The following is a 12279-nucleotide window of genomic DNA, read 5'->3' on the forward strand; positions in this document are numbered from 1 at the left end:
CGGAGACATAGTAAAGTAAAGTTAAGTTTACAGCGCCCTTGAGGTGATTTTGCACAAAAACGGCGCTATACAAGTCATCCAATTATTATTATTCAATGACAATTTACCTTGGATTTAGTTTATTTTTAACATGTGTACAGATTTTTAAACTTGTTGATATGTGTGATTTAATACTATATGGGGTGGCATCACTACCATAAAATGGAGAGAAATGTCGCACTTTTTTTATTGTTTTTTAATGCTAGAGGAATTTTTATTTTTTTACTATGTATAATTAGTGAGCACTTACAATAAAATATAATTCATTGCATTTAATTGCAATATTTACCGAATACTTATTGCCACTCTTTCAAAATGGGTGTGGCATCTCTCCGGTTTTACCCTATTCACTATTATAATATGTACCTACTTAATATTCATCATATCGAAAACATCAATTACATTTTACAATCACTTTTTGAATAAACACCATTACAATCTAGTTTTAAAAATTATTTATGTTCTTCAAAATATAACATGTTTATTCAAAAAGAATAATGTTACATCATTTACAGAAAATATGTTACAATGTACATAGTAATTATTTCACATATTATACGCACGGTGTTAAAGGACGTACTTGACTTACTTCAACCAGTGATTCCTGACATTATTTGGAGTAAGAAATGTACGACCCTTAAAACACTGTATATAAGATGTACCAACATAATAATGCTCGGCTTGTATTATATTATAACATTATAAATAATGTAACCTATGTACAACTACCACGATATGGGCATGAGCCTAGTATGGTAAGTTAAATAAAAAAAACTTTTCTTCAGGTTTCATTAATATAAAATTTTTAGAAGATGATTTTTTTTAGTGGAATACTAATTTTTTGTTACCATACCTTATGTGATAGTTTCCATTAGCATTCACATCAGCGCCCTTCTCCAAAAGTAGACTGACCACGTCTTCATGGCCTTTGTATGAAGCCCACATAAGAGGAGTCCAGCCCCCCTGTAAAACAAAACAACAAATCATTTGTATTCAAAGACTCATTATATATTAAGTATTCAGTACTTAAAATAATCAACAGTTAATACAATTAAAAAATTTAATTCTCCTTAACTCTCGTTTGAACCTTTGATTTAGCGTATTTAAAAATTGACATATTCATTCCGTTCATGGGCATTCAGTTTTGGATTCGGCCGTGCTTATTCCAAAGATCATACCGCCTAATATCAATACCGAAACATATAAACTGCTTACATTGGTTTAAAGCCGATGATTTTTTTTTTTTCAAAATCCAAAAATGTATAAACGCGTGAAATGTTACTTACTGAAATTGCCCAACTTTGAATTATTTTGGCCAATATTGAATATTATTATTTCTGCACGTTTTCTATGGTCTAATAGAAATGTCTATAGTCACAGACAATGAAAATTGCAATTTTTAACATGTAAACAGATATTCAATTTTTAGAAAACAATTTAAAATGGCATCTACACGCAGACGCAGACTAAACGGTAAAAATCTAGAATATTCAATGAGAGGAACATTAGTGGCTTCTTTTGGTAATTGATAGAAACTTAATCAAGCTAGTGACTCAACATATAAGCTGTATGCGGAAAATTCAAAATAAGTTTATTTTAACCTTTCCTCTTTAACAAACAAGTGGTTTCACTCTCGTAATAAATATTCTAATAAATACTGTATTATTACGTTATCCTACAAACTTACCTTGTAAATATTGATAAATAATAATAAATAAAAAAAATTGGGTAGCTATGACTCGAGTGATTAATCAGAAAGACAACTTTAACCCGTGATCGGGAATGGAAATGAGTCTATACAGGATAGGATAAAAAAGTATGGTATGTATTTATAATTGATTGAGAGTATACCATTTCCTTTTGTTGAATATTGGCGCCATGATCAAGCAGGTCAGAGCAGATATTGGTGCGCCCATGCTTGGCGGCTAGCAGAAGGGCGGTCCATCCATCATTGTCCTCTGCGCTGGGATCTGAGCCGTGGGCCAGCAGCTCTGACACCATGGATGGACGGCCATACTGGGATGCCACCATGAGCGCCGTCGTGCCATTCTGGACGAAAACAAACACATTTAGTTATTATTGAAATTAGTTACATTAATGGATTTTTATTCATTCATAATCAATATTCAGTGAGCCCTTGAGGTGATATTTCATCAAAAATTGCTCAGTGAAAATTCCTTTAATTTTACAATTATGTAAAATTTGCTGGAATGGAAATACTTTCAGAGGCATCCTGGTAAAATAACATCACTCTGAATGAATTAAACATTACAAAATAATATCTTTAGCTATGTTTATTGACCCAATCTGACTCTCCAAATATTCCTGTATCGTTTCTCCTTTCCTTCTACTATACTTCCATTGGATCAGGTTAAAGACTCCTTGGCAGGTAATCACAAAATTTTGGTCAGCAAAAATACATAGTGAGTTTTCTTTAGGAAGATGGATATAAAAAAGGATAATTATTATAAAGTTTCTTACCTCATCTCGATCATCTATTTGTATCTGTTTACTAACGAGGAAGGATTGAAGGCCATCTAGGTTGTCTTCGGTGATGAAATTGGAAAGTGTCCGGAAGCAGAGAGAAACCATCGATTCTGAACGATGCAGGCTCTGGAATTAAAAAATTACATTAGTAGATTAAACAGACAGTTATATGTAGATCTTACTACAACGGAATAGAACAAAAATTAAACCAATTTTCAAAGGGCATTATTGCATTGTTTGCAGTAAAGTATGATCAGATACAATTGATTTTTGTTTGATAAAACAAGCGTACAACTTCAATCATACAATTTTTTTTAGAGGTAATAATGATAAATTTAATTGGATTTATTTAGAAGTACCTTAACATTTTGTCATCAAAAAGAAGCACAAGCAACATTATTCTTTCGATTATAATCTCTCGTATATTTGTAAATTACAGAGAAGTTATTAAAGGTAACTTTTCTTGGAGTTATGGATTTAAAATGATTAAAATTGTTAGAAAAAATAACACTAAAACCAAACATGTAAGTAAAAAACGAGAGGAAATTATTAGAAACGTAAAACGAAGAGAAATAATACACATTTAGAAACACTTGAAATTAACGCTTTGAACATTGAAAATCTCAAACGAAAAATGTGAAACAGGAAAACCAGAAAAAGATTTGGTCGCATCTAGGAATGATATATTCCTAGATAGAATCTTTTTCTGATTTTTCTGTTACACATTTTTCGTTTGGGGGTTATTAATATTATCTTCAATGATTAAATATTACAATTTGAGTTTTTACTCAATAAGTTATTTCACTATAAAAATATTGGATTGAAAATGTAATTAATAACAATCTAAATAATTATTACCAAGTAGATAGGTTCCTAGATATCAGTAAACACATTTTATATTTGTAGTAGTACATCCACTGTGCCATCAACTATCCGCGAACGCATCCGTAAATAGGTCACAGAAACCATTCTAAAAGCATGGTCATTCTACATTTAGGCCTTTAATTCTGAAATGACCACAGAAAAAAAAAACAAAAGAAAAACAGACTCTTTTTAATCAATAATTTTTTTTTAAATATAATATAAATCAACAATATCACGCATGATAAAACGCTACGATAAGACAAGATTAAGACACATTTACAGACAGGATTTCTTCTTTCAGATTTGCGATATTTACGAGTGGTATTTTCATGTTTTATAAGTTTTTCTGTACACGCGATGAAAGGTCACTAAACACTACTAAGGATCTGACGATTCTGACCAAGATATTCCGAATACCAATCAAGAGTGTAGTGCCAGAAAGTCCCGCCCACGCTTAAAACTATATTGTAAAACCGCACCAGCAGATTTAAAGTGTTGATACATTATAATTTCACCAAGAGATAAACAAAACAATGAAAAATTACAATATATATATTTTTTCATTCATACATTGAAAACTTTATTTTTTTAATAAATATTTTCACAAAAGTTTTCATATGCGCCTACTATAGGTATAGTTATTTCACCTTAATCGGTTTCAACGGCATAAATAAAATGAAAATTAAGATTAAATTAAAATCACTTAATCTATTTCTACAGCGTAAATAAAATGAGAACAAAGATAAAATAAAAATTGAAGATTTGTTTAATGTTCAAAATTATTATTAATGATGAATTCAAGCGATGCATCGAATATTAATTTTAAATTAAACTTGTGAATTTTGTTATTTCATCTGGAACCAATTATTCTTATTTGTTAAATATACATCTGTGTTTATTCAGTAACCCAATGGTTGAAATTGATAGAATTTTAAACACTTAAATACGTTAATATAATGTATGCAGGGTTAATAATTGGAATATCATGCTATTAATAGTCGCTAAAACTAAATTCAGACATTCTTCACAAAGTTATGAAATAAAGCGAACACCGGTGAGTAGCTACTCAGCATTAAAAATCACTAAATAAGTGTGGACAACGAGACAAATCTTTAATTTCACAAATTACCCAGATTATAAAACCCAATTAAAAATCAAGTGTTATAATCTGAGAGATCTGCACTGCGGGATGTTTTGGTTAGGCACATTATATTTTCAAGACACGCAGGAGCAGTATGTTTGTTACAGCCCCCACTGACCGTGTTGGAGTGGCGGCGCAGCGCGAAGCTCCCCAAGCCGTGGAAGGCGCTGCTGAGCTTGCGCGACGCGGACTCTGCGGAGGGCGCCGTGATGGTGAAGGTGGGGATGTGCAGATGCGCGCCCGCCGAGTGGGGCCCGGCGCGCACCGCATGCGCCTCGCCCCCCGGAAGGTGCAGGTGCAGGAAAGAGGCACCCAAGCGTCGGGCCGCAGCCAGCCGACCCATCTCTGACGACACGCAGATGCTGTTACTCTTGCTCCTCTTGTGGCCAGACACGTGCAGCCTGTCGACCTCCTCTTGCCTAGTTTCCTGGGCCGTATCGTGACTGGAACTCCGCCGGTCCGAGAGGTAGGTGGCCGGAAGCGAAGAGTACGAGGTCGCCCCGAGGCCAGGCTTCTGCGATGAACTGGTCGGCGGTGAACTGGTCGGCGGTGAACTGGTGGCGGCGGCCACAGCCAATGACGCGTCTGGATCTGCCAGAGATACCGTGCTTCCCAATGTGGAGTTGCTTCGTGAAGTTTCTTCGCAAAGTACCGATAGCCGATCATGCTGGTGCTCCCCGAACATGATTGGTGACCCTTCCGGGGAATCGTCCTCGGGGACTTTGTCCGCCGGCCTAAGAGCGTCCGGATCGCGTCCCTGCTCGAGGCCATGGTAATCCTCGGATCCGGCCTCCGCGGAGGCTCCAGGGGGCCGAGGCACATTCCTGGTGGTGTGGATGTGGGCAATGAGCCTTCGCACATGGGCGTACTTCCTTTCAGAGTCGTTGGACATTGAACTCACTCGCGTTCATCCCTCGCCTAACTTTACGTCTTTCCCGATTAAACTTCGGCGAACTAGTGCTTCTTTGAAAGGGGATATCACTTGGAAAATGTTTGTCTGAATACATTTATTATTAAGTGTATGTAATTAGCATAAATTCAAAAGAATTCTATAACCTGAAACAGATATACCTAGGAAAACAAATGGTACAAAAGCAACAGACAATTTTTACACCTAACGGCCTAACAAGCAATAAGGACGTTGGATTAGTTTTATAATAAGGTATTTTTAATCTTTTTGAGAAAGACGATTACAAAAAAATCCAATTAACCCATCAGGATAGGTATCCTGAAAAGTACAAAGACTGTACTCCTTTGCAATTTATTATTTATTTATACTACTTTGTAGTTTAGTAATTTATGTACAACAGTTTATGATTTAATTAAATTTTTAGTTTTTACCGTGCTTTAAACAAGCCCCTTCGCTGAAATATGGGAAGAATATTGAGCGGAAAGTATGCTAAAACCAGATTGAATAATTTTGTCGGGTGGTGAAAAATGGTGTGAAAATTAAAAAAATATATTTTATAATAATAATAACATGGAATTTATATAGCGCAGTTTAGTGTCATTTCACTTCAAGTGCGCACTTCAAGTTTATATCGTTTGAAGGGAATTTTAAGAAATCAGGGTCCTTCAAATAGTTATTTGTAAATCATGTAATTTTGTCGTAAATTACTACCATGTCAATATTACAAAAAAAAAACGATCACACTGTCCCAGAAAAGAACCACTGGTGTCACAACGAATCGCGAATGAAAACAATAATATAAAATAACCATTGCCACGTTTGTTCAAATCACCGTAATATGATATGAAGTTTTCGGTCCAGAAAGAGAAACACATATTATGCCACAGCGATTAAGAGAAGACTACAAAATTATTTTTGAAACCTGTATTAACATAACAAGTGGCACTTATTTTTTGTGTCACAAGGCACAACGAATCGGGAGAGAAATATATCGACCTCCGAAGCGAAGAGTTTGTTAGCGCCGCAAACATCGAATTAAGAGACCAATTAAGTATTATTAGTAAACTTGGTGAGTCCGAAACTATTTAATTTGAGCGCAAGCGTACATAACTCCAACCAGGGCTGTGTGCGAACTTGGACTAATTATTACAGCACATTGGACATTTACACTTATTTAACAAACTTCCGATGTATACTTGAATGAAAACTTTAACACATTACAAACAAATTTTAAAAACACAAACGTTATGAGTTTACTATTTTCGTAAATAAACAATAAAAATAACACCGAAGTGTCGAATGCGACGTTACTTCATACAAATATCACTAAAGTGTCGCATGCAACGATACTTCATACAAATATAACTTTTAATTTGAATTTAACAGAAAACATTATAAACTGCATTCCACAATGATAGTGCATTTGGGTTTAAATATGGTTTAGTAATAGCACTCCCACCAGAATTATAATGTAAGCCCGATAAAAACAAATAAAAACAACATACCAATAGTATTAATTTTGCAATGGCTAAACGAGGCATTTTCTTTATGTCGATGAAATATATTAAGAATTAACTATGTACGATATAAATTTCCCGTAGGTAAGTATTGTTACTTTAATCGTAGAAATTGACTAATAGACAGGGAACAGGTTTTTGGCGCGGAAAACCAATGTTATCAACCTGTCAACTGAAAGTGAAGTATACAAAATAACCATCGGTTAAATAACTATTTAAACCTCAACAACCTACGAGAGTAAAACTGTTTCGTCTCAGCAGATTTAACTTTTTGGATACCGATCCCGCCACAATTCCCGTGGACAACATGCTGTCACAAAAATTAAAATAAAATTTAACAATTTGAATACAAATCGGTGGTATTTTTTAGCCGGTGCGCGGAACGTCTGTTCAAGATCTCTCCTCGTGAACTAAAGGAAATATAACTCGACGATATGTTTTATTTATGCTACCTACCTCCTCTGAGCATCGATTGGAGTGAGAGCATCGGTGAGGGGCGTATCGGCAGTTCACACACTTCACAGGACCAAGAATACTCTCAAGCGTCATTCTGTACTGCGTAGGTACACACTAGATAGCAAATAAACGCACTCGTCTTATCTGCCTAAATTAGACAGGAAGCCCTCCATGTAAGAACAAACTGAAATTTCTACTAATCTCAGAATACCATCTGTTACTATCTCTGCTGAACTTACTACACCATTAAAATTATTGTACTCAGTATAATATATTTTCTAGGCGATTTATATTCTCACTACTTCTGAAGATCTAATACTTAAGTCAAATGAAAATATTAAAAATTAAACAGTATCAGCCGAAACGTGAGATCTAAATGGAAAACGTATTTAAAATTTCAAAAATATTTTTTTGGATTTTTTTCTGCCAGCCCCTAAAAACATGAGCACCTCTAATATCTATAATAAATTAGCCGTATTTGCATTTAATAAGCGTCAACGTATTCAACCATTAAAAAAACTAATAAAATTTCAGATGACTAGTTTTCAATTAAAATATTTTATACAAAATTGCACATATCGAAATAATGTATAAATCTTTCAATACCATCTTTTCGTTGATAACTAATTTCAATGCACAAGTAAACTATGCAGATGAAAACACAGTTACTACAAAAGTGCACTACTCATTAAATTATTTTAATTACAACTTAAATGCATAATTATAAAATGCAACTATTAATGTTACTATGTAGTAAAGGCGGACAGAAAAACAACATATTTCATCCCGGTATCCCGGTACCCGGTATCCACGCTACTTGCTTTATCCATATTCATACATGCACTTATTTTAATCGAGCTCTTGACATGACTCAACACAACCGTTTGATTCTCTCGATCGTTCTATGTATTCCTGAGACGTCTACATTCGTTTATAAATAATAGCTTCTCAATTTGGAAAGTTTGAGTAATAGAGAGTTGATAAAAGCAAACCATTTTTCTATTTTCTGTGATATTTACAAAATGCAATTCAAGGAATGCAATTTAATTTAAGTAAAAATTAAACAATTAGTTTACTGTATTTTGCATAATTTTCACATATTTTTTTAAAACGAAACATTAGCTAACTTACAAAAAAAATAGTATCTTAAGAGTGGTTAAAAAATCACACCGACAAATAACTATTTTGGTGAAGCATTTTTACAAACAAATTGTTTTTGAATTGTAATAAAAATATGTTTTAATGCAAATTATTATTAACACAAAAATACATACAATGCGTAGATATAATAAAATTATACTATTATGGTCACTAAAGTGCAACGCATATAATATGACTGAATAACATACTTTTCTGTGTGTAGTGACTATCTTAAAAGTGGTCTTAATCTATTTCAATAATAATTATACTTGTTTCCGAAATGACATCAATGTATCGACAATAAATTGATATTTCTCTTAAAAGAAGTCAATTCAAAATGTGTCTGTGTGATCTTGCCAAGACACTGGTGCATTTGTTTGCGTTATTTTCTTATCGCGGAAACTATTGACAGTGGTGACTTATCTACTGTTGAAGTTTGAGCCTAGTTTTGTCTGCCCCCCATTCGGCTAGCAGAGCTAACAGGGAATACTACCAACTAATTGTGTACAACTCAATTGATAAATAAGGGCAGAATTAGACTTTTACTAGTTTCTTATTATTATAACTTGAATATGTGAATAGGCTCGTAGGCAGTCTGGGTAAGACCTGCAGTGTGCCATAAAGTTCGCGGCGGGGAAAGTTCTAAATATTTTGCCCATTGTGCGGTGACCTTTATCCAAGAAAAACGCTTTGACTCGACTACTGCAGTGCGAAGAATACAAATGTTTATTTAATTGGAGGATGGTAAAGAGCCGGTCATCCATTTTACAGCTCCAGAAGGTTGTAACCTCACTTATCGTACTACTTTCCCGGCTATGAAGGTAACAAAACTCACACAAACGCAGTAGCGCTGCAAAGACGTGCACGAAAGTTTAAAATTATTAAAAAAAAACTTTAGCGGTTCTTTTAACACGCCCATCTACAGTATCGCAAATTCCTACCCCTATCCATTTATCTAAATATTTAACAATTGCGAAACTCTAATTGCAAAAACTGACACATTAATGTGTGCAATTATATCACCTGCCTGAAGTTTTATGATTAGATGATGATTTTGCCAAGGTTTGAAAGGTCGATCATTTAATAATTTTAATATAAAACACTAGGTTAAACAGTAAATGCAGTACCTACCTTCGATATTCTTACTAAAAATTATATAATAAAAACATAACCATTGTATCCATGTCGTATTACATTCTGTATAAGGGCATATTTTTATCATAAATAAAACATGAACGGTGCTGTATTATTATAACCTTAATTGAATGTGTTAAATGCTGCAAACGTCACATAAATGCAACACAGCAACACTAGTTTCTTGTACCTACGTCATGAGCCGCGTGCTACAATGATACTGTAAACTTAAAACACGTTCCGTTGAAATCTTACGACTCTGGAAACCACTGTCAACTTCCCTTGGCGCCTATATCAAACTGGTAGCATACATATATTCCACAACTTTTCACTATTTATTATGCTCTGTTCACAAAGGGGTTTTTATTACGATCCTGATTTAGTATCTCACAGAAATGTTCGCACGAGAGTTCAACATTCCAGAGAGGTCATTCCTTGATTCCTGATTGGCTACAAAGGGAATCCTGGAGGTGTTTGACTCCAGAATATGTACAGGACATTACTCAGTAACACAACAGAAGCACAGGGGTGAAAAAACTGGTCGGAATGGCCCATTTGAAGGCTGTGGTGTAAAAATCTAGAAACCCATTCATTAAATCAAACAATCTTAAAAAGAAGTAACCGTTGATATTTATTATGCCTTTTGTGGTTCACAGTATGTATTAAATATTTATACTAAGATGTATTTAATTGTATATCTGGGTGGGAATACAAGTTTTCACTCGGAAAAAATATAATTGTTGGGTGAGCCCTGGGTAACCTACACAGACCTTTTATAGGCGTTTAAATTATCTCTAAATAGTATAAAACAAAGTCAATATCCGTGTATGTCTGTTTGTGCGCCTAGTTCCTCTATTTTCAAAGATCCTCAATCAATTATAACCCTTTGCTATGCCTTAATTAGAAGTAAACTTGAATATGGAAGCACTATTTGGAATCCACATTATTGCAAGTATGAAAACATTATAGAATCGGTTCAAAAAATTGCTTAGACTATTATCTTTCAAATGTGGACTACATGACCATCTTAGATCATACGACGCACGTCGTGAATACTTTAAGATTAATACACTTAAAATAAGAAGGCAATTGACTGACCTAATATGTTTGCATAAAATTATCCACGGCCATTTTGATACCTCATTATGTCTTAGCAATATTGAAATAAATGTCCCCAATTCCCATTGTTTAAGACACCATAGCATTTTTCACCTGAATATTTTCAAAAATAATATCGCCTATTTTAGCCCTCTGACCCAAATGTGTCGACTGTATAATAAGATAGAGTGTGCTGAAGTAGATATTTTTGTCGATAATTTATATGGATTCAGAAAAAAAATTCTTCTATTGTTAAATAATATGTTGCACTGATTATATTATTTATTACTTGCGTCTCTTACTTTTCTGTAATATTTGTATTTCATGTATATTTTTAATTTTGAATTTTAATTTTTATTTGTTTTATATTTTAATCTTTATTTAGGTATATGAAAATGAATGTGTCTTTGTATGTGTATTTGTATGTTTATAAGTGGATTGTTCTCACGTAAGTGAGATCGTCTGTAAAAACCCAGTATAAATAAAGTATACAACAGAGTTTAATAAGTATCATTTAGAGAATTTCTTCCGGAAGGTTTATATAAATATAATACATGGATATTATATTTATATAAAAAAGAGAAAAGAAGAGCAACGCCGGGTTCACGTCAGCTGGTTTATGATAAATTCTAAAGTAATAAATGTGAGCATATTGTAGTTTAATAACTTTTTACACCACATCCCTCATTTGCTGCGCCACAATATAAAGAGAAGGGAAAATGTAAACGTAAAAACTCGTTTACCCTGAAGCCCTAAACAATAAACAACATAGCTCAGTAATAATTGTGGGGTGGGCATACAAATTTTGACTAAAAAGCGCAGAAAAAAAACTAAACATAAATACAAGTAACCATGACAACATTCTTACTTATTTATCAAGGAACCGTGACAGCCGTGAGCTCATTCATTGATTCACATAAAAACAACATAAAATTTAAAAACACACATTTCAAAATAACAATGTGCATAAATGATAATAATTATTATAATAAAATTGAATGAAGATAACAAGATGACCGAGTCAAGATAGTTGATAAGGTCACATATTTCGACGATTTCCAGGATTTACTTAAATTTAAATTAATTACAATGGAAAATATTTTTTGTACATTGTGAAAATAACAGGCCGATCGTCTGGTTTGACGGTTCCTAGAATTTCTTCTGTCGTACGGAAAACCCGACCCCACTTTGAATAACTAGACATATTAGTTTTAGCTGTATTGAAATGGGGATAATATCTCTTGATTATTCACTGGGTTTTTTGTTTCTTAAATCAAATGTTATATCGATCAATTGATATTATCGCAGACAGCATTTTGCACCTACGTAGGTTATAATATTGCGTTAGATATATATAACATACTTTTTTATTTTACGAAGACCGAATTTGCTGTAAAGGAGGGTATAGATGGAGAGGGGAAAATTAGATTTCAAATACATACAAACATAACTATCATACACTATTTGTACCCGCCACGCGTTGCTGTTGCTCA

The 12279-nt window shown here is 33.7% G+C and overlaps 1 protein-coding gene across 7 annotated transcripts in view; it reads right to left on the bottom strand.

The window, feature by feature from the left end:
- The window catches only part of Arms (Ankyrin repeat-rich membrane spanning), a 131375-nt gene that overhangs the window by 26861 nt on the left and 92235 nt on the right, over positions 1–12279 (bottom strand). For 2 of the 7 annotated variants that reach the window (XR_016302542.1, XM_089634994.1), the window contains exons 1-4: positions 4650–5587; positions 2521–2652; positions 1891–2088; positions 893–1002 (exon numbers count right to left, since the gene is read on the bottom strand). Coding sequence is in view for 6 of the 7 variants with exons in the window: in XM_089634994.1 (XP_089491120.1) it covers positions 893–1002; positions 1891–2088; positions 2521–2652; positions 4650–5423 (1214 nt within the window). In the remaining variant the exon portion in view is untranslated. Of the gene's footprint in view, positions 1–892; positions 1003–1890; positions 2089–2520; positions 2653–3384; positions 3790–4649; positions 5588–6946; positions 7142–7192; positions 7431–12279 lie in introns of those variants that run through there. The other 5 variants (XM_089634999.1, XM_089634995.1, XM_089634996.1 and 2 more) reach the window with 4 other exon arrangements.

The sequence above is a fragment of the Hesperophylax consimilis genome, chromosome 8 (genome assembly GCF_061612785.1).
Source record: "Hesperophylax consimilis isolate HC1 chromosome 8, BYU_Hcon_1.0, whole genome shotgun sequence".
Lineage (NCBI taxonomy): Eukaryota > Metazoa > Arthropoda > Insecta > Trichoptera > Limnephilidae > Hesperophylax > Hesperophylax consimilis.